General features: G+C 48.4%; 1 protein-coding gene across 3 annotated transcripts in view; it reads right to left on the reverse strand.

The window, feature by feature from the left end:
• The window catches only part of TLL2 (tolloid like 2), a 144,691-nt gene extending 122,543 nt beyond the window's left edge, over positions 1–22,148 (reverse strand). For all 3 annotated transcript variants that reach the window (XM_061402950.1, XM_061402947.1, XM_061402949.1), the window contains exon 1: positions 21,905–22,148. In XM_061402950.1, coding sequence (XP_061258934.1) covers positions 21,905–22,094 — 190 coding nt within the window. In that variant the 5' untranslated portion in view covers positions 22,095–22,148. The remainder of the gene's footprint in view (positions 1–21,904) is intronic.

The following is a 22,148-nucleotide window of genomic DNA, read 5'->3' on the forward strand; positions in this document are numbered from 1 at the left end:
CAGGAGGTTGACACGTAGGCAGAAGTCTGGCAAGTGGATAACAAGGGACAGGAGCATGCTGGTCAAAGAGTCAGCATGTGCAAAGACCCTGAGGGGAGAAACAGCACTGTCAGGGCAGGAGCAGAAGGATCCAGGTGAGAGGGCCTGGCTGAAGTGAGGACCAGTCATGTGGACCATCAACGATAGTGAGATAGGAGATAGGGCTGCAGGAACTGCAGGCCTGGGCAGGGCGGAAAGGAAGGCTCAGACACAGGGAATGCAGCTCCAGCGCTATTAGAACACCCAAGGTGGAACTGGGCACAGGAGTCCCTCACTGGGTGCAGCACTTCCCAGTTTGCATCCCCTCCACCCACACATTCTTCCCCACCCCAACACCCTGCTGAGGGCAAGGACCTTCAGTTCTAGGACCTTCCGTAGTCATAAATATGGAACCAGTGAGTGAATGAACACTCCTCGCCGAAGTCCTAGGAAAAGGCAGGGCACAGACCATCAGCTCCATTTCACGGGGAAAGCCAGGCTCAGGGGAGTTCATGACCAGCCTGTTAGCTTACAACTGTGAGAAAGGGGGAACACAGACCTCTCAGCTCTGAACTTGGAGCCCAGTTCACTGCCTCATATGGGACCTATTTCTAGAACTGAGATGCAAGGTGGGAGATGATCTCATGGTCAGCGGTAAAAGCTCTGTTCCCAGAGGAGCTGCTGGCCAGCCTGGACTGGACAGTCTGGTCGGGGTGAATGGAGGAGACAGAGAGCAGAAGAGGCTAGCCAGAGGGTCCTTCACAACCCTCTCCCCAGTGGTCCCCCTGAGATCCAGAGAATCTCGAGGGAGGATTCAGGGGATGTTAAGTGGCCCTTGGCTTGAAGCCTACAGAGCTGGGGAGTCTGTGAGGCAGGCAGAAGCCCAGCCAGTCAGAGGGAGGCCCCTTCAACTCTGCTGTTGCCTTCTGTCCCCAGCCACACCCTCCCAGGACTGCTTCCCACCACCCAGAGAGCAGGAGGCCCGGGGAGGGCTGCCACAGCTGGGGGATACCCATTCCCTGCCCGGCTCCCCACCACCTTCCTGTCCATCCTGACCACAGGCCTGCCCCCTCCCAGGGTTCACTCCAAAACCAACAGGGTCCCGGATTTATCCCATAGGAGTGACCTCCAGCAAGTACTCGCCTGACCTCATCTCACCTCACCTCCATCAACCAGGCCAGTCCTTGATTTTCATTTCTACACCTACGGCCTGGCCTTGCAGGAAGTTTATTTTTCAATTATCCACTCACAGTCCTAATCACAAATGTTCCACAGTACAGCTGCCTCTCAGGACATAAAAGGCCAGAGTTAAAGCAGTAATGGAACCACAGGCATGGTCTACCCTGGGAAGAGGGCGCTGGGAGGCTGCGTGTGACATTGAGCAGGCCACTTTTCCCTTTGGTGGGATTTGTTTCACTCATACAATGAGACAAGTGAACTAGCTCAGGGATTCTGGAGGCAGGGCCACAGACCACTGTGTTAGAAGTCTCTAAGGAGAGGGTTGATATGCAGATTCCCAGGCCCTGCCCACATTTATGGAATCAGAATCTCTAGGGACAGGGTCCAGGAATATGCGTGTTAAGTTCATATCCTGCCCAGCCCCACAGGGGACTCACTCACTGAAGTCTGGAGAGCAGTGGAGGTGATGTCTCCAGGTCCCTCTGGCTGTCATGTTGATTTCACTCCAATTTCTATTAGAGAAGCACAGGGCATCTACCCAGGACCTACTGTTTGTCCATCCCAATAATCTGCCACTCAGGAAGGACCTTTCTAATGCTCCACAAGACGGTCACCTAGAGGGGAGCAGAGACTCCCGGAAGAGTCTTCAGACCATTGGAAGAGCCTTCAGACCATTGGAATTCATCTCAGGGAACAGGCTGAGGTGGGGTGGAGGGGCCAGAGGCGGGGAGGGTAACAGGGAAATCCTACCCAGAGACACATTTAGTTCACGTCAAGTTTCCAGCAGAGGGATTTACCAGGTTTAAAGCAGTTTTCTGTGAATCTTTGTCAAGGGAGTGTATGTACAAACAAACAGGGAGGGTTTTTTTTTTAGTGAAAAGTTAATCGGCTTAAAGTGTGCAACTAAATAAGCAAAGCTTACATGAAAGTGACCCACGGAGAAAGGACCTGGTGGAAAGAAAGTTCTAGGAAATACAATATGGCCTCTATGTTCTTTTGTAGTTCCACGCCATAAATATTCATGGGGTGGTGTTAATGGGGTCCGCAGCTCTATGCAACCACAATAGTTTTTTTGTTTATTCTCAGGACCATGAACTTTGAAACCATGAACCTAAATTTCAGGACTCTGCATTCAGGCATGTTTGCAGAGCAGGAGGGAGAGGTTCAGGCTGGCAGAGGACAGAGGGGAGGAAACCAGAGGACCTGTGAATCATGCCTCCTGGATCTTTTGGTTGAGATTAAAAAAGAGAATCTGTTTAGTATGGGAGGCCTCTTGTCTCCAGGGTCTCCAGCTGCTCCAGCCTGGGGAAATAGCCTTCATAGGCATGGAGAACTTAGTTACTCAAGCATATGGTAGAGATGGGTGGGGAAAAGGAAACAGTTTAATTGGATCAAGCAGATTTGCTGCAGGTTCTACATGAACACACACACACATAAACAAGTTTGAATCATGGCATTTCTAAGATGGAGAGAGTTTAAAAGTCACCCAAGCAATGCCCTTGTTTTCCATATGAGGAAACTAAGATCCAGGAAGGTTAATTGACTTGCTTAAAATATCACATCTAGAAGCCACATCTGCTGACTATCAACCAGTGATGGCAAATATGAGACAAACATGCACCCCTCTTAGCCCCTCTATCCCAGGGCAATTATCCTTAGCTAATCACAGCCCTACTGCCCTGGACAGGAGGCCACAGCCTTCATATCCATCTCAACACAGTCTACAGACAGCCAGCACAAATGGATGGAGATGCCAGGTGAGTTGGGACCTATTTGCCATCTATGTCCTAAATCATGCTGGCAACGTCCATAACCCATTGGCCATTTGTTCCAGCCAAGAGTTTTCTATTCGAAGCCACTTATAGTCTGAACTCAGGGGTCTGAGCATGCACACCAGAAAAGCAGCAGGACCTGAGAATCCATAGGACTTCCTGTATTAAAGGTCAATCATGAAAGAATGCTTAGCATCACTAATTATCAGAGAAATGCACATCAAAAATCACAATACGGTATCCCTTCTCACTTGTCAGAATGGCTATCATCAAAAAATCTACAAATAAGAAATGTTCGAGAAATGGGAACCCTTGACCATTGTTGGGAATGTAAATTGGTGCAGCCATTATGGAAAACAGTATGCAGGTTCCTTATAAGAACAAAAATAGAACTATCATGCATCCATGCATGCTAAGTTGCTTCAGTTGTGTCCGACTCTGTGCGACCCTATGGCTCATAGCCCGCCAAGCTCCTTTGTCCGTGGGATTCTCTAGGCAAGAACATTGGAGTGGGTTGTCATGCCCTCCTCCAGAGGGTCTTCCTGACCCAGGGATCAAACCTACGTCTCTTAGGTCTCCTGTATTGGCAGGTGGGTTCTTTACCACTAGCGCAACCTGGGAAGCTCAGAACTACCATATGATCCAACAATTCCACTTCTGGGTGGAAATGAAAACACTAATTCAAAAAGGTGCGTGCATCACAATGTCTGTAGCAGTGCTGTTTTACAATAGCCAAGATATGGGAGCAACTCAAGTGCCTATCAACAGATGAGTGGATTAAGAAGATATTTCATTTTATACATATACAATGGAATAGTACTCAACCATAAAAAGAATGAAATACTGCCATTTGCAGCAATGTAGGTAGCCCCAGAGAATATTATGCTTAGTGAAATAAGTCAAAGACAGATACTATATGGTATCACTTACATTCGGAATCTAAAAAATAGTAGAAATGAATGTATGTACAAAACAGAAACAGACTCACAGACAGAGAAAACAAACTTGTGGTTACAAACAAGATCATTACAAAACAAACAGGGGAGAGGGAAGGACAGATGAGAGGTATAGGAATAACAAATGCTGCTGCTGCTGCTGCTAAGTCGCTTCAGTCGTGTCTGACTCTGTGCGACCCCATAGACGGCAGCCCACCAGGCTCCCCCGTCCATGGGATTCTCCAGGCAAGAACACTGGAGTGGGTTGCCATTTCCTTCTCCAATGCATGAAAGTGAAAAGTGAATGTGAAATCGCTCAGTTGTGTCAGACTCTTCGTGACCCCATGGACTGCAGCCCACCAGGCTCCTCTGTCCATGGGATTTTCCAGGCAAGAGTACTGGAGTGGGGTGCCATTGCCTTCTCTGAGGAATAACAGATACAAACTACTATATATAAAATAGGCAACAAGGATATACTGTATAGGATATGGAAATTTACCTATTATCTTGTAATAACCTATAATGAATATAATACGCAAAAAAACTGAATCATTGTGCTGTAAACCTGAAACCAACACAATACTGTAAATCAACTATACTAAACAAAAATCTTTTTAAGGTCAGTCAGGACCTAGGAGAGCACCACAAACAGATGGGTACCACAGAGCAACTCCGCTCTGAAAGCTGATCCCATCTCAAAAGAACACCCAGTTTTGCTTTCTGCCTTGGTTGGCATCATCCTACTTTCCAGAGGAGCCAAGAAGCTACCTTGCTCAAGGCAGACATTACCTTCTGTCTTGCCTCTTTATCTATATTACCGTAAGTTTGCACCAATGCACTTTAGATCCATGTTCCAAGCAGGACTCACTTGGCTTAAGAAATACCTGCTCAGCTAATTCTCCAGAAAAAAAGATTCTCTACCGGTTTGGCATGAGCAGATAGGCCATATCTGCAAGGCTAGTTAAGTTTTACAGCTCCGAATCTATTTCACCTCACTTGTCTGTGCATGTGTGTGTGTGCGCTGTCCCTTCAGCTGTGTCTGGCTCTTTGCGACCCTATAGGCTACAGCATACCAGGCTCCTCTGTCCATGGGATTCTCCAGGCAAGAATACTGGAGTGGGTTGCCACTTCCTCCTCCAGGGGATCTTCCCAACACAGGGATCGAACCCCAGTCTCTTAGGTCTCCTGAACTGGCACGTGGGCTCTTTACCACTGGGAAGCCCCTCACATGCCCACAGGTGACTTCTTGGACCCACAGGAAAAGGAGCCGTGATCAATTAGTCATGTCTGCCACTGGCCTAAAAGAAGGAGTGGCATTGGAGGTGCCACACCTGGCCATTTACAAATGTATATTGTAAAGATACTAAAAACAGTTCCATCCACAGAAAAGAACACTTGCAGCAAGGCCTGAGCTCTGACTCAAGCTATCCTTTTCATACTTATTTCCACCCTCTCTGCCCTGCTCTGTGCCCAGGAAGGCAGAGCCTGTGGACTGCTTCCTCCACATCTCCCTGCTCTCTGGCTTCTGGTTGCATTCAATCAGGAGGACACCCTGGCTGATCAGAGTGAAGAGGGGAGAGAGCTGCAGGCATTTCTTCCCTGTTTTCTCCCTACTTTGGTGCCAGATTAAAACTACTATATATAAAATAGATAGGCAAGGAGGATACACCGTATAGCATAAGGAATTATACCCATTGTCTGATAGCTATCTATACTGGAATATAACCTGCAAAACAAACAAACAAACAAACAAACAAACCCTAAATCATTATGCTGTGTACGTGAAACTAACACAATAAATGAAATCAGCTATACTTTAAGTGACTCAGGCACCTACCCTCCTGCACAGGAGCTGGAGCTCCTGTAACACAGCTCACTTCCCGTTTCTTCAGCCCCAGGGGAGACTTGGTAGTCTCTGGGTCCCTTGTGCTCTTCTCTGTTCCCTAACCCTGCCTCTGACAGTAGCCCCTTCGTGAAAATCTCTTCAGTTGAAACATCTGGGGTAAAGTTTGTTTCCTGCTGCCATCTTATATCCTGTTCTAAGAAAGTCCTCCCATTATTTCCATGGCTAAATAGGAAGATGGCATTCTGACTGGTAAGGTGAATGGCTCGAAGAAGGCAATGGCAACCCACTCCAGTATTCTTGCCTAGAAAATGGATGGAGGAAATGAAAATGCTCCTCCTGCCATGGACGGAGGAGCCTGGTAGGCTGCAGTCCATGGGGTCGCTAAGAGTCGGACACGACTGAGGGACTTCACTTTCACTTTTCACTTTCATGCATTGGAGGAGGAAATGGCAACCCACTCCAGCGTTCTTGCCTGGAGAATCCCAGGAATGGCGGGGCCTGATGGGCTGCTGTCTATGGGGTTGCACAGAGTCGGACATGACTGAAGTGACTTAGCAGCAGCAGCAGCAGCAAGGTGAATGGCTACTTTAGCCTAAGATAACACTTCTTACCGCTTAATTTCAGCAGCAAAGGACTTACTGCGGTCTCACACCTGCTGTGTTCCCATAGCCTAAGCTCACATGGCCTCCAATAAGTCATGCAGAAAAGGGTGCAGTTTAGGTTCTAAAAGCCAGAGGGTTCCTGGACTCTAATTTTGCATCTTACGTGCCTGATTTCAGGACCAGGCATATCTCATAAGCCCTGATATCTCCACTGTGGAATGATCTCTTGTCGAGCTTTAAGTTACCAGTGCAATTAAGCAGGACTCATTCTGAAGACAAAAGCCACTGGAGAGCCTGAGCAGTGCAGAGAGTGGGCAGATAACACTAGGCGGAAAGTGAAGGGGACCTGGGGTCCACCTCCAGGCATGCCAGGAGCTACCATGTGACCTTGGACACATTACTGCCCTTCTAGGCCCTAAGGGTTCTCATAAGACAGAATAAATAATCTCAATGGTGACTTCCAACTCAAGCATTCTAAAAGATTTTACCCTAAGATCTCAGCTTGTGTGTCTAGTTAATGTTCACTAATGGTCATAAGCATATCATGATTTTGCCTAAATTTTCTTCATAAAGGTACAGCAAGTGTGGGCTCTAGTGGCAGAGGCTGTTTATTATCCACCAATTTTCTCGCTTCTTCCCTAAATAACACAACCTCTGATGTTCAGTTCCAGGCCTTCCAGAAGAAGTATTTCCCAGAATCCCATATAGCCACCTGTGGTCATGTGACTAACTTTCAACCAATGAGATGAAAACAGATGGCATCTCCTGGGAACCTTCTCTCGCATTCTTTGTCCTTTTTCTTTTCCATGCCTTCCATCTCCAGACTGTGTTTGTGATGGTTTTAGCTTGGGCTACTGTCATGGACCATGAAGGGCGTCAGCCTAGGGAGAGTGGAGGAGCAGACCCTGGGGGACTTCCTGGAGCAGAACCGCCATCCTGGTCATAGATAGCAGAACTCCCGACTTTGAAGTGAGAAAGCAACTTCTGGCTTGTTTAGGGCAGGGGTCTGGCTATCAATATATTGCTTATCAGCTCTAGATCCACCCTTGTTATGTTTTGTGCTGGATCCGAACCCTGAAAACGTTTTTTGTCAGTAGAGGGCACTAGAGGGACATGACAAGAGGAAGGGATTTCCTCGTTCTGGGGGGTCTCATCTTTCTTGCTCCTATAAAGTGGTCACCAGCAGTGCTCAGGAGACCCACTGGCACCCAACCTTCAGAGTTTTGACCAAACTCCAAAGGGCAATTCCCCACTTGTCAGCCTTTTCCTGCAGTATCTCAACAAACTTCTCCAGCTGTCAGGGGGCCACAGCCACATCATTTCCTATTAAGTCACAGCCTGGGAGGGTTGTGGGGGCGGAGGGACCTCTGTCAAATATATTCCTTCCCTAATAATTGCTCCCTATATCTACCATCCCTGTTTTCTTTAAAGTTCTCTCTGCCTCTTTTAGTAGTCATCCCCTTTTGCGAGTTAATAATCCTTATATTAAATTTTTGAATTACTTCTGAAATTACCGATGTGGTTTCAGTCTCCCAACTGGATCCTGATGGCCACAGCCAATTAACATGGGTTCATTACTAGCAGTTCAACCTAATCTTAACTGACTGAGCCATGCAGTCATCGCCATGGAGCAAGTGAGTAATAAAGATGGGATAAGCTTTCTGCTTTTCAAAAATCTTCTCTCCAAAAATTATTTGCAACAAACATGACAGATAAAAGGTTGAAGTCTTAATCTTTCATGGTTCCTGCAAAATGTTTAAAAAATGACTATCTAATTAGAAAAATGAGCATAAACAGAAAGAAAAAAGAAAGTCCATAAATAAGGAGGGGAAAAGCCCATAAATAGGAAATGCACACAGAAAAATAAATACAAATGACCAAAATATATTTTCAAAGTCTCAAAATTATTTGAAAAAGAAATACAATTATAATATAAATGCAAATTGAAAAACATGTAAATTATTTTTCTCTTATCAAATCTACAAAGACTTTAAAACCTAGAATATAAAAATGTTAATGTTAATCTTAATGAGATACAAAGAGTAAAAAATATATATATATATAATTTGAAGGGCAATTTGAAAATAAGAGTCAGAAGCCCTAAAAGATCTATACTTTTGACCCAGCAATTCAATGGGTAGAATTTTTTCTGAGAAAATAATTTAAAACATACACATAAATCAGGCAATAAGGATAACTCCAGCATGATTATTTACAAAAGCAAAAGAAAAGACTGGGAAAAAAATCTGTATGTCCAACAATAGGGGATTGATTAAATTAAATATGGTGCTGCTGCTGCTGCTGCCGCCGCTAAGTGCATCTATACGAAACAACTTAAAATAGATGCTATACGAGTACATTTATTACCTAAGCATCTTTATTGTCACGGAAGAAGGTTCATGGTACTAAGGGAAAGTGAAATACAAGCAGTCCAAAACAATATATGTAGCATGCATGGAAAACCTTTGGGAGACTATACAGCAAATATTAACAACAGTGACTCCTAGGCAATGGAATTGCCTGAAGTTTTTACTCTTGCTGGCTCTCTCTATATTTTCTAAATGTTCTCCAGTGGATGTGTATTTGCTGTATAATTAAGAAAACTGTTTTATGTTAAAAATATATATATAATTTCCCTTTCCTGCCCATCTCAAGAGCACCCCAAAGCTTGCTGAGCATCTCTGGATGAACTCATTTATGTTTCACTCGTCTTTGAGGCAGAACTCAGCTTGGGACCTGTCCTACACACAGAGCCACGATCTCTCCCCCACCTTCCCTTCCTTTCCATTCCTGGGGCCCAAGTCTGGACTCCATGCTCCCAAGCCTAGAACTCCTGGTGGTCCTCCTATTTCCTGCTTCTACAGATCCTAAACATCACTTGTCTTACAAGGGTTGTCTGCTTAAAACACATCAATAGCTCCCCCTTGCTTAAGGGGCATGTTTTAAATGTCTCAGGTTGACTTCACTGTTTCTAACCTCTTTCAATCTTGTCACTAGTATCCAGCAGAGTAAGCCAGGTAATGCCACAGCTCCAGGAAACTTCAAAGCATTCCTGCTACCTAGTCTTGACTCATAATGTTTATTTTACCTGAAATGCTTTCCCCTGAATCCCCCTTTTTTTTTTAATCCCATCCATCCTTCCAGGCCAAACTCAGGGCTCATCACCTCCCTTACCAGAAGCCTTCCTTGATTGTCTTACAGTGACTGCTACCTTTTCCAAATCTCTATGGTATCGCATTTGCTCAGTTTTTCATTTGGCAATTATTGGTTGAGCACTCATCATGTGCCAAGCACTGCACTGGTAAGTGGGGAACCAAACGAGTCTCCTCCTTGAAGTTCATTGTCTGATATGGAGACAGACACTGAGCAGATAAAGTCACTCCAATGACCATACCTAGTTACTGATTGTAAAACCTGTGGTACAAGGGAAAAAAGGTGATGAGAGATTTAAGAGAAGGGACATGATTGAGATCAGGCCTGGGAAGGCATTAGGGGGAAAGGACACCTAAATCGAGGGTCCTAAACAGACTGGGAGACCAGGGGGCAGCAGGGAGGTGGGTGCAGGTACCATCACAGTAGCCCACGTGGGAGTCAGTGGGGTTCAGATCAAACGGGGGCAGTAAAGAGGGAGAGAAGTGGATGGGCTGAAATTTGGAAACAGAATTGGCAGGACTTGGGTGGGACCGCCTGAGAGAAGCAGGGAGAGACCGATATCCAGGATGGGCATCACCACCAGGTGCCACCACGGGGCCCAGACCCCAGCAAGCCATGGTTGAGCCCAGGGGGAGAGGACGGTGAACCAGTGCCGGCTCAGCGGGAAGGAGAATTGACCCAGGCATGAGATAATAAAGAGTCAGGGAGGAAGGTAGCCTGCTCCTGTGGGAAACTGGCTCAGGCAGGACTCATATCAACTCAAGGCCAGAAACCCAGGTGGGAGGAAGGAGAGGAGGCTCAGTGCAAATTGCAGGATGAGCCACGAGATAAGTGGCCCAGCTGGCGGAGCGGGCAAAGACTCAGGGCTGAACATCAACACTCAAGCGCCCGCGCAGGCGAGCTTGAGAATATTTATTGGTAATTGACAGAAGTGGTTAGAGGGTGGCGTGATCACGGATAGGTCTGTAACCAATCAGCAGGAAAGCTCAGTTCCTGTTGCTATGTTTGCATCCAGGCAGAACTGTATTACGAGCGGGCTAAGAGGACACCATGAGAAACCTGCTTCTATGCATTTGGTTTATCTGTTATCCGCTCCCTGCTTCATGGATGAGAGCAAGCGAGCTGTGGAGCAATAAATTATCACTTGCCGCACACTCTGGATCCCAAGAGAACTCTCTGCAGAGGGAGAGATAAGCCTGCACAGGCCACAGAGAGATTATCACTTATAGGGAAATTCTTAAATGGGGAACAATAACAGGTGTAATCATAATAGCAAAGAGAAGAGCTAACAATTAATGACCACTTGCTAAACACTTTTTGTTCACTACCTCATTCGATCTGCAAACAAATCTAGTTGACGGGTTTTCATATCATTTTCCCAATAAGGAAACCGAAGCTCAGAGAGGTTAAGAAACTTAGTCAAAGCCACACAAGCAATGAGGACATAGGCAGGCTTTAGGCCATGGGCTGCCTGATGCCAAAAGTAGTCTCTTATACAGGATATTTCATTGCTCTGCTCCGCCACCCAGGCTGCCACTCAACCAGAGCCTCTTTGGAAATCATGGGCCATCGAAGTCCTCTCCTTCTGGGGAGGGGTGAGTGGCTGGACCCATTGTCCTCAACTGACCTGACCCCCAGGCACTTATCTGGGCCTGGTAGGAAAGGGATGGGGCAACAGAGAGGATGAAAGATACATTTCAACACCCTGTATTATTCATTTATTCTTCCCTCTGCTTTGGGACTAAGAATACTTTGAAGGCCAGAACTGTCTCATCCTTGTTGGGTTGTTAGCCAAGGACAGAGAAGAGGGTAGGGAGAAGGTGGAGGGTTATGGTGCTCTGGGGAACAAGTGGAAAATATGACCATCAGAATGAGCAGTGAGAGATGCTTGTTGATTTGGGGTGGGGGAGCCAGGAGAAGGGAAGCTGTTCCAGGGTTGGAGAGACCATGGTTTCAAGGGGAGAACAGGTGTTTGCAGTGTTCGTCTCACAGATTACAAGTTCAGTGTCCTGTGTGGGTCCTAGCATTTTGCCCAGCATTCTCTGGGCAGACACCTATCCTGCAATACCCACAAGATCGTAAGATCTCGGAGCACCTCTCATGAGTGCCTGGATCATCTCCTGGCTCTTTGAAAGACCACTGGAGAAAGTGGAAGGAAAAGAGCTTTATAAACAATGCTAAGGCAATGCTGTAACCACTGTGGGGGTTAATGCTGTTATTCTTCCTCTTGAAAAACAGAGTGAAGGGTGAGAAGGCAAAGGTTTGGAGCCCAGTGGAGTTACAGCCTCTATTTAGATTGCTCGACCATGTGTGCCAGAAGGATGTGCACTGCCATCGAATGCAATGTGAGCCCAAATCCAGCTTGCATCTTGGCTATTTGGACCCTGGAGGAATGCTTTCGGAAAGACGAGTAGCTGGGAGAACCACGGACTGAACGGAGGCTCAGATTAACACCAATCACACATCTCCAGTCAAGGGCTGGCTTCTAGAGTGAGACCTGGACATCTGTTTGGCTTGCTGCACAGGGAACTACCTCCCAACCCAGCCAAACGTCAAGGAAGCCAATGAGAGCCATCGAAGGTTTGTTTATAGGGCAAGGTCTGGATATAGAATTACTGCCATCAGCATCATTAGGAAACATAAAACTCTGAAATCATCATCTGCTCCAGTTGTTTCCTGCTCTTTGAAAACTTGCTGGATTTCTATGGAATGATAATAATAAAAACAATAATATTTATTGAATATTAAATATTCAGTTTACCATGTTCCAAGTACTATTCTAAGTGCTTTATCTATATTAACTCATCTAACCCTTATAATCACCCTCTGTGGTAGGTATTAGTAATCACATTTTATGGGTGAAGAAATGGAGACCCAGAAAGCTTAAGCAGCTCGCTTAGGGTCCCAAAGTCATTTAGTGCAAGAGCTGGGATCTGAACCCAGGCAATTTGTCTCCAGAGTCGGCTCATCTCTCAGAGCTCTCAAGAGGAATAGAAAGTGATGTGGTTCATGTAATTCAATTTAATGCGCATGACAGGTGTTTCGGAGGCCACAAAATGATAGCAATATTGAGTGCTTCTATTTGCTAAGCACAGTATCAACTGCCTTTCATTCAACAACTGCCTGTGAAATAGGAGTTTCTATTAACTGCATTATGTAGAAGAGGAAACTGAGGCTTTACAGCTGCAGGACTTGCTCAAGCTCTCACAGCTAGTAAGTGACAGAGCTGAAAAGGGAAAGACAAGTCAGCCTGACTCTGAAGCTTGGGTACCAAAGCAACAGGCTAGGTGGTCAAACATCAGGCGAGGAGCCAGGTGCTCAAACAACCACAACCCAGGATGGGGAGAACCCCGAGAGTGGCAGGAAAAGCAGTGGTAAGGGGAGGTCCAGGTCTGACAGGAGGCGCTGCCTGGTGGGGGGCTGCTGCCCGTCTGCACTCGGCTTCCATCAGGAGCATCTTCCCGCTGAGGAGGCCATGCCCAGGAGCTCCTGGGACAGTTCTGAGGTCTGATTGGCAGTTAGCTCCTTAGCACCCAGGACCTAGCCCTGCAGGTGCCAGGCACCCTGCAGATGGAAGGCTGTTGTGATGGCTCCTCCTTTCCTCTCTCTATGCTGGACAGAGGAATAATGGACACTCCCCCACACACATGCCACCCCCAGCAGAGGCTGCAAGATGCTGACTACAGTATCACTGGGCAGGAGAAAGATGGAAACACGGGTCCCACTGACGTGAGAGTTGGGGACACTCTTGGAGTTTTCTGCCTCCACTGTTGAGCTCTACCTACAGAGCCAGCATCATAAGTCAGATCAGATCAGATCAGTCGCTCAGTCGTGTCCGACTCTTTGCGACCCCATGAATCGCAGCACGCCAGGCCTCCCTGTCCATCACCAACTCCCAGAGTTCACCCAGACTCACATCCACCGAGTCAGTGATGCCATCCAGCCATCTCATCCTCTGTCATCCCCTTCTCCTCTTGCCCCCAATCCCTCCCAGCATCAGTCTTTTCCAATGAGTCAACTCTTGGCATGAGGTGGCCAAAGTACTGGATTTTGAGCTTTAGCATCAGTCCTTCCAAAGAAATCCCAGGGCTGATCTCCTTCAGAATGGACTGGTTGGATCTCCTTGCAGTCCAAGGGACTCCCAAGAGTCTTCTCCAACACCACAGTTCAAAAGCATCAATTCTTCGGCACTCAGCCTTCTTCACAGTCCAACTCTCACATCCATACATGACCACTGGAAAAACCATAGCCTTGACTAGACGAACCTTTGTGGGCAAAGTAATGTCTCTGCTTTTGAATATGCTATTTAGGTTGGTCATAACTTTCCTTCCAAGGAGTAAGCGTCTTTTAATTTCATGGCTGCAGTCACCATCTGCAGTGATTTTGGAGCCCCCAAAAATAAAGTCTGACACTGTTTCCACTGTTTCCCCATCTATTTTCCATGAAGTGATGGGACCGGATGCCATGATCTTCGTTTTCTGAATGTTGAGCTGTAAGCCAACTTTTTCACTCTCCACTTTCACTTTCATCAAGAGGCTTTTGAGTTCCTCTTCACTTTCTGCCATAAGGGTGGTGTCATCTGCATATCTGAGGTTATTGATATTTCTCCCGGCAATCTTGATGCCAGCTTGTGCTTCTTCCAGTCCAGCGTTTCTCATGATGTACTCTGCATATAAGCTGAATAAACAGGGTGACAATATACAGCCTTGACGTACTCCTTTTCCTATTTGGAACCAGTCTGATGTTCCATGTCCAGTTCTAACTGTTGCTTCCTGACCTGCATACAAACTTCTCAAGAGGCAGATCAGGTGGTCTGGTATTCCCATCTCTTTCAGAATTTTCCACAGTTTATTGTGACCCACACAGTCAAAGGCTTTGGCATAGTCAATAAAGCAGAAAGAGATGTTTTTCTGGAACTCTCTTGCTTTTTCCATGATCCAGCGGATGTTGGCAATTTGATCTCTGGTTCCTCTGCCTTTTCTAAAACCAGCTTGAACATCTGGAAGTTCACAGTTCACATATTGCTGAAGCCTGGCTTGGAGAATTTTGAGCATTACTTTACTAGCGTGTGAGATGAGTGCAATTGTGTGGTAGTTTGAGCATTCTTTGGCATTGCCTTTCTTTGGGGTCGGAATGAAAACTGACCTTTTCCAGTCCTGTGGCCACTGCTGAGCTTTCCAAATTTGCTGGCATATTGAGTGCAGCACTTTCACAGCATCATCTTTCAGGATTTAGAATAGCTCAACTGGAATTCTATCACCTCCACTAGCTTTGTTTGTAGTGATGCTTCCTAAGGCCCACTTGACTTCACATTCCAGGATGTCTGGCTCTAGGTCAGTGATCACATCTTGATTATCTGGGTCGTGAAGATCTTTTTTGTACAGTTATTTTGTGTATTCTTGCCACCTCTTCTTAATCTCTTCTGCTTCTGTTAGGTCCATACCGTTTCTGTCCTTTATCAAGCCCATCTTTGCATGAAATGTTCCTTTGGTATCTCTGATTTTCTTGAAGAGATCTCTAGTCTTCCCCATTCTGTTGTTTTCCTCTATTTCTTTGCATTGATCGCTGAAGAAGGCTTTCTTATCTCTTCTTGCTATTCTTTGGAACTCTGCATTCAGATGTTTATATCTTTCCTTTTCAAAGGAGCACCAATGTTGGGCAGAAGGTCTCGGCCTGAGGGTGTGTCTCCAGATGCAAAATGGATCTGGACAGTCCCAGCTGTTTGTCTGCCCTGGGGCCTGGACTGGAGGTCAATGGGGTGGTGTCCTTGCTATCTTTCAGCTCTCGGAACATCCTCGCCCAAAAGGGGCTGATGCCTTCCCCTCTGACCTCCCCTCCCCCAGATGCTGTGCCCTAGCCTGAGTCATGGCCCTGGCTGGGACCTCTTGGCTCTGTTGGGCACCTGAAGGCCACCTGTTCTCTACCGGCTCGGTTAGCTGAATCCTCAGCGTGGGCAGCTGTGTCTCTCTGCAGAAGCCAAAACAGTGTGTTTCCTACCCTAGCTCTGCCTTGGCCCATCCTCAACTTTTTCCTAAAATTCACCCTTCACTTACTTTTGAGACGCTGTTTGCCAATAATTATCAGATCTGAATTTAAGAATCTCTAACTAACTCTACTACATGAAATCACTTGTTCACATATCACAAAAATTCAAATTCCTCTGGAGTGTTTCACCACAAGTTCAGGAAGTACTTGGGAGCACCTGCTCTGTGCTCTAGGGACGTGCATACCCATCCCTGAACTCTTGCCTTGTCCAGAAACAGTGCTGAACACGTGACAAACACTGCATCACTCAATCCCTGGCAACCCTGAGAAATGAATATTTACAGTCTTCTGAAGGGAGGAAATTGAGGCTCAGAGAGGCTAATTTTCTAAAGGTCACAAAGCCTTGCACCGGCAGCAGATTTTGCACCCCAGTCCATCAACTGTCAAAGCCAGGGCTCTTAACCACCTCATGCCCTGCCCTGGGGCACTTTAGGGGTAAAAAATTGGAAACTAAGGTGGACTAGATGCAGCTCCTGCCTGGAGAAGAGGGAAAGATCAACATTTCATTTCCATGCAGCTCTGGAATATTTTGACTCCATCAAATCAGCACCTGCCTGAATCAGCAAGGACAGCAAGACAAGCAGGGATAAAAGCAAAGTTGTAAAACTGCCAGCTGCCCTCACCTGGGTGTGGCCACCTGGGGAAAGACAAGGCGCCAGGGAGATGGTGGGCACCAGGGAGATGGTGGGCACCAGGGAGATGGTCCCGCACTAGGGACAGGCTATGCCAGGGAGACAGGCTTCTAGGAGGCACCACGGGAACCTCACACCTGTGCTTAAGAATCTGGGGTGCGTGCCCCTGCCACGAAGGAAGGGAACCCTGGGAGTGCTGCCCAGGACTCCACTCTCCACCTGGAGCTCTCTCAGGAGGGGCTGCTGCCCATCCGGCTGGCTCCGCTTCCCTTTCCAGGCTGACAGCAAGCTTGGAGGGTCCTTCAGCCGCGGACCCAGGCCACACAGGGCCAGGCAGAATCATCCTTCCCTCATTCAATGAATATTGACAAGTACCTGCGATGTGCTGCGGGGCTCTGGGCTTACAGCAGTGACCGAGGCGGACAACCATCACTGGCCTCACACAGTCTGACATTCCAGCCTCACATCAGCAACGTGAGGGCTTGCAGGTAGGAGCTGCCCCAGAGAGGGCCATCTTAAAGAGGGCTCTGGTGACCCCCAAATGAGGAACTGAATGTAAGGTCACTGTCTCTGGGAGAGAATGACAAGACGGAGTGGGGCCCCAAATTCCAGGCAGAAGTCAGGTCTCAAAGTGTGAGGAAGGCCTGCAAACTTGCTCCTGGGAAATGAATTAGTTCCCAGGCCAGGCTCCTTACCCCAGCTCTGCTGCCATTAGCCGTCAGGGACTGCTGACTGTATTTATTCATGGAGGAATATATATGTTTATCATATGTGAAGGCCTGGCATTTATTAAGCCACCAACTGAAAAGTAAAGCTGGCTGTCAACTTTACTTTTATGAACCCAAAAGGCTATGCAGCACTTTACAGTTTACAAGGTATTTGCATATTGTTTCAGCCTTAGGTAGACACTGCTGGTGACCTGAGTCCCAGATCCTCAGTCCCATGCATCCGCTGCACGGCTTCCCACTTTTCTACTTGAGAACTTTTTCTGAATCTAGAGCCCATGGCAACCATATACAGAAGGGCAGGGAAGTTCATGCCTCAAGGAGTGTCACATTCTCCCAAACTGGCAGCAACAACATCCTCCATTCCACATGCTCTTTTTTTTTTTTTAAGGTGTTTTATATATTTATTTATCGATTTAGACTGTGTTGGGTTCTTCTCTGCAGTGTACCCGCTTCTCTAGTTGCTACACGCAGGCTCTAGAGCACACCTGGGCTCAGTATTTGTGGAGTATGTGCTTAGTTGCAGTATGTGGGATCCTAGTTCAGCAATCAGGGCTTGAACTCGGACCCCCCGCATTGGGAGCATGGAGTCTTAGCCACTGGACCACCAGGGAAGTCACTCCACATGTTCTTTTAACAATGTGACTTTAACACTCCTCCCCTGGATAGGTGGGCTATGTTCATGTCCCTTGAACCTGGGAGAGCTTGTAACCATGGCAGAAGAGATGTTACGTAGCTCCCGAGGCAAGGTCATGAGGAAATACAGAGGCCATCTGGTTCCCTTGGGATGCATGCACCTAGAATCCAGTTGCTGTGCTGTGAGGAAGCCTAACCAGCCCACATGGAGAGACCACACAGAGAGGCCACCTGCAGGTTCTGGCCAACAGTTCAACTGAGGCCCTGGGCAATAGCCAGCCTCAGCTGCCAGATGTGAGAGAACCAGTGAGCCTCCAATGATGCCAGCTCCCAGCTGTCAAGTCACCCTCAGCCTGCACGCCTACCCAGCAGAGGCTCAGACACTGTGGAGCAGAGGCAGATCATTTCGGCTGTGCCCTTTCCAAACTCCGTATCTACAGACTCACCTACAGAGTCAAATGGCGCTTGTTCCATACTACAGAGTTTGGGTGGTTTTTCACACAGGGATAGAAGCTGGAAAAGGGAGCAAACAACGAAGAACAGCAGCTTTTGTATAAATGTTCCAGCCTCCTGTTTCCTGGGCAGATAATTCTGGGAGGACTTATGGAAGGGCTAGGTGGGAACACGGCTAGGTGGGAACACGGCTCTATTAACTTAAGGCAGTTACCTGGATTCCTCTTCCTTCATTGGATTTCCTCTTTCCTGGTCATACGTGCCCTGCTCCCTCACCCTGCTGCTTGGGATCACCTCCTAAACAATCTATCGACACAGAAGTCCTGCCTGAGACCCTGCCCTCTCAGAAATACAGCTACAACTAGCCTTATGTCTGCCCTAGAAGCAGTTTTGTCCCCATCCCCATTTTGCAGATGAGAAAACTGAGGCACAGAGAGGTGAAGGACTTGCTCCAGGCTGTAGGAAGAGTAAGAGGCAGGGTCAGGATAAGGATCCAGGCCTCTGGCTCTGGGTGCAGCTAAGGAATTATGAGTGAGGGCAAGCAGGCTGGAGAAGCTCTCAGAAGCTTTGCAGAAGTTGTTCTCAGGGACATGGTGGTTGAAAGGATGTCTTGAAATTTACTCAGTCGAACTCTTGACCTCATTTGCAGCGTCAGATGAAAAGCAAACAGCACACCCATGGGCCACCAGACAGAGACCACACCCATGAAGCCCCACACATCTTACCAGCCCCAGGTCAGGAGCACTTTTCAGGTCCACTCCTATTTCAAGATCATATGATTCGAAAGCATTCCTTTTTACAGCATTAAATAGATTGGTTTTAAAAAATATATTTATTTATTTGTTCGATTATAGGTATGTGGGATCTTAGTTCCCTGATCAGGGATTGAACCTGAGTTTCCTGCATTGGAAGATGGATTCTTAACCACCGGACCACCAGTGAAGTTCCTCAATTAGATTGTCTATTAGTAAATTTAAATTTCACAATTCAAAACGTACTCCAAAGATCAGCATGAAGATGTTCTTTCAACAAGTTTCTAGGAAATCTGTTTATTAAGTACTTCACTATAAGTCAGGTACTGTCCTAAGCACACTAACCTAGTAGGAATGAGGAAACTAAGGCACAGAGAAATCAAGTGACTTGCCCAAGGTCACACAGTTTGTAAATGACAGAGTAAATAGTAAAATGAGCAAATGGTAAAAGTGTAAATGACAGAACACTGACCAGTTTGGTCAGCCTCTGAGAGCCCGAGCTGGAAGCAAAGGTCATCGAACCATACAGAAAGAAGGAGCCAGGGGCACAAACTCAAGGGCTCGCAAGGTGTGAACGGGGCTGATGTGGACTAAGGGAGCCAGCTCCCTGGACCTGGCAGTCTGCCACCCTAACTAGTCCAACAGTTTCACTCTATGGATGAGGAACTAAGACTCAGAGAGGAACATGCCAAGGAACACAGCTCCTGAGAGGCTAGGAACAGACCCCAGACTCTCTGTCTGCACTCTGCATCCTCCACAAAATGGAGACCCCTGGCTCAAGAAGGGCAAGTGGGAGGTGTTTCAGATTTGAAGACCCAAGGCAGGTCCTAGGCAAGGAGCTCTAGCCAAGAGGAGTCAGGGGTTAGCATGTGACTGGGATAGGGGGACAGGCTACCCTTTAAGGTTTGGTTTGAATATAAAACCAGCAAAGGCAGTGTTCTTCACAAGCCGAGAGGCACGTCCTTTCACTGAGATGCCAGTCCTTGGTGAACTGCTTATTGTCCTTAGAAGGCTGTTCCCTTGCTCAGGGAATTTCCAGAAGTCTGAGCCTATTGATGTCTCCCTTGCCATCGCCCTCTTCTGGACACTCTTAGCATTGGCATGGAGAGGTCAGGGGGTTGGGAGGATGGACGACCGCTGTCGAGGATGCTCAGAGCTGGCTGAAACCCTACACCTACTTTTCCAGCCCTGCCCGCCCTTCCCATCCCATCTGGGAAGAGTCGCAGAACATGCATGCCCTGGTTATCTAGCAATTTCTCCAAAATTATTGGAGAAAAATGAGGCCCCAAGCTGCCTTAGTGTTATTCCACAAAGCTGAGATCAGCAACTGGAGAGCTCCCAGACAAGACCTGTATCTCTTTCACCCAGATTCACAGGGCCCAGATGAGCACTCAGCGTCCTAGAGGAGCTCGATACATTCTCTGGCACACTGACTGCTACCCCAGTCCAGGCCCACACTGCCTCCCACAGGCCCCTGGTTCACATCCAGTAAAATCCAGGTTCTGACAGGTGCAGGTGATGGCCGATGGCTGATCTACTCCATTTAGCCCCCACCCCAGTTTTGTATCCTCAGTGTCCTTCTTCTCAGGCAAGGCCACCATTCAGTGCTCCAGATGCTCTTCAAGCCTGGTTGGGACCTAGGTCCAGTGAGGAACCGAGACACCTCAGTCAGGACATGCTACCTGTGGATTTTCTCTCAAATTACCCAGGGATCAACTCTTTGTCCTCCTTCCTAACTCAGAAACCCCACAAGGTACAGCAGTGGACTATTATTCTGGAGAAATCTTCCTTCAGGGTAAGCCCAGGCCCTCAAGCCTGGTTTGATCGGCACCCTCCACAAGATTCTCACACTCTCCTAGGTTCTCTGGCCTCGGAGTAACCTGGTCTGCCCCAGATTTCACCGACTTCTGACCTGTCCAACTCAGAGCCTAGACTACACTGGCTGCAGTAACAACACCACAAGCAGTGTCTTCATCATTATTCCATGTGCAGAGAATTTCCCCATAAATTATCTGAATCCTCCGACAATTATTACTTCCCCAATGCAGAAGAGAAAACTGAGCCTACTAGAGGGAGACTGAGCCTCTTCAGGGAGTGAGGGAACGGGGCCCACACTGGCTCACGGCACGCCCTCATTCAACAGAAGTAAAGCACCTTGCCCTTCTGCGCGTGGAGGATGCGAGCTGCCTTCGGTCCGCTCGTCTCTGCGGGCCGCCCACAGAACCAGCCGGACCCTGCCCACAGATAAACACCGCTACCCGCGGCCCCGGGCCAGGAGCTGCTCGGCGGGCTTCAGACCAACCCTCTCGGGAGTATGAGCACCCCTTGGGGAGTGTGAGCACCCCTCGGTTCCAGCTGGGAACTGCCCCAGACCCAAGGCTTTCTTTGGAACATGCGCTCGGGCTTTGCAGCGGCTGAAGCCGCTACCCTTGGGACACACGAGCCCCTAGGGGGAAACAAGCTGCAGCGCCCGGGCTGCGATTAGCGCCAGAAACACCCGCGCGTCCCGGGGCGCGGCTTCCTGTCCGGATTAGAACACCTGACGGCTTCCATCTCTGCCCGCCCAGGACGACCCCCAGCCGCGACCTCAGAGCAGGCTACGCGGAAGTCTGCAGCAACTCGAGTCATGCTCATTCTCCATCGGCTATCGCTTTCCTTTTGCCCGCTGTGAAGCTTTTCCCTTTTTAAACTCTCTTCCCAAGAGTAACCACAAGATCTTGGGAAACTTTGCGTGAAACTTACAAATGTCATGAAATCGGAACCAGAGACTCCGTCTAAGCCTGGGAACGCTGCGCCCAGCCCTGTTCCCTCCCCTCTGCTCCAGCTCAGCGCGTCCGGCGGTGGCCCGTGCTGACCACCTGGCTGTCAGGAGACCCCGGGACCCGCCCCAGCTCCTGGGCGCCCTCTCGGCCTCGGACACTTTGGGAACATTCCCGCGGCCGCCACCCGGTGCGCGCCGCACACCAGGGGCCAGGACGTCCCAGCCGGAGAGGTATTTAAGCAGTCCCTCTGGGGCATTGTTTTCCCGGGGAGCCCGGAGAACTCAGCGGAGGGGAAGGGTGACCCGCCCCCACAGACTGCCGCGCTGGCTTGCCCACTACCTCGTTTGCATTTCAAAGGCAAACTTGTGCCGGACTTCCCGGCGGCAGCACCTACCGGCTTTGCACGGGTCATGGTAATGCTCCAGCTGCTGCTCCGCGCTCTCCTCGCCTTCCAGCGCCGAGGAGTCCCAGGTGGCGTCCGAGCGCTCCCCGAGCCCCCCGGCGTCGCGGGGCAGCGGCAGCAGCAGTAGCAGGAGAGGCAGCAGCAATGGCACAAGGGCCCCGAGCGCAGTCACACGGGGCATGGTTGCGAGCGGCCGGCCAAGACCAAGGGAGCTGAGTGCACCAAAAGCTGGACT

This window comes from Bos javanicus, chromosome 26, assembly GCF_032452875.1.
Source record: "Bos javanicus breed banteng chromosome 26, ARS-OSU_banteng_1.0, whole genome shotgun sequence".
In the NCBI taxonomy this organism is placed as follows: domain Eukaryota; kingdom Metazoa; phylum Chordata; class Mammalia; order Artiodactyla; family Bovidae; genus Bos; species Bos javanicus.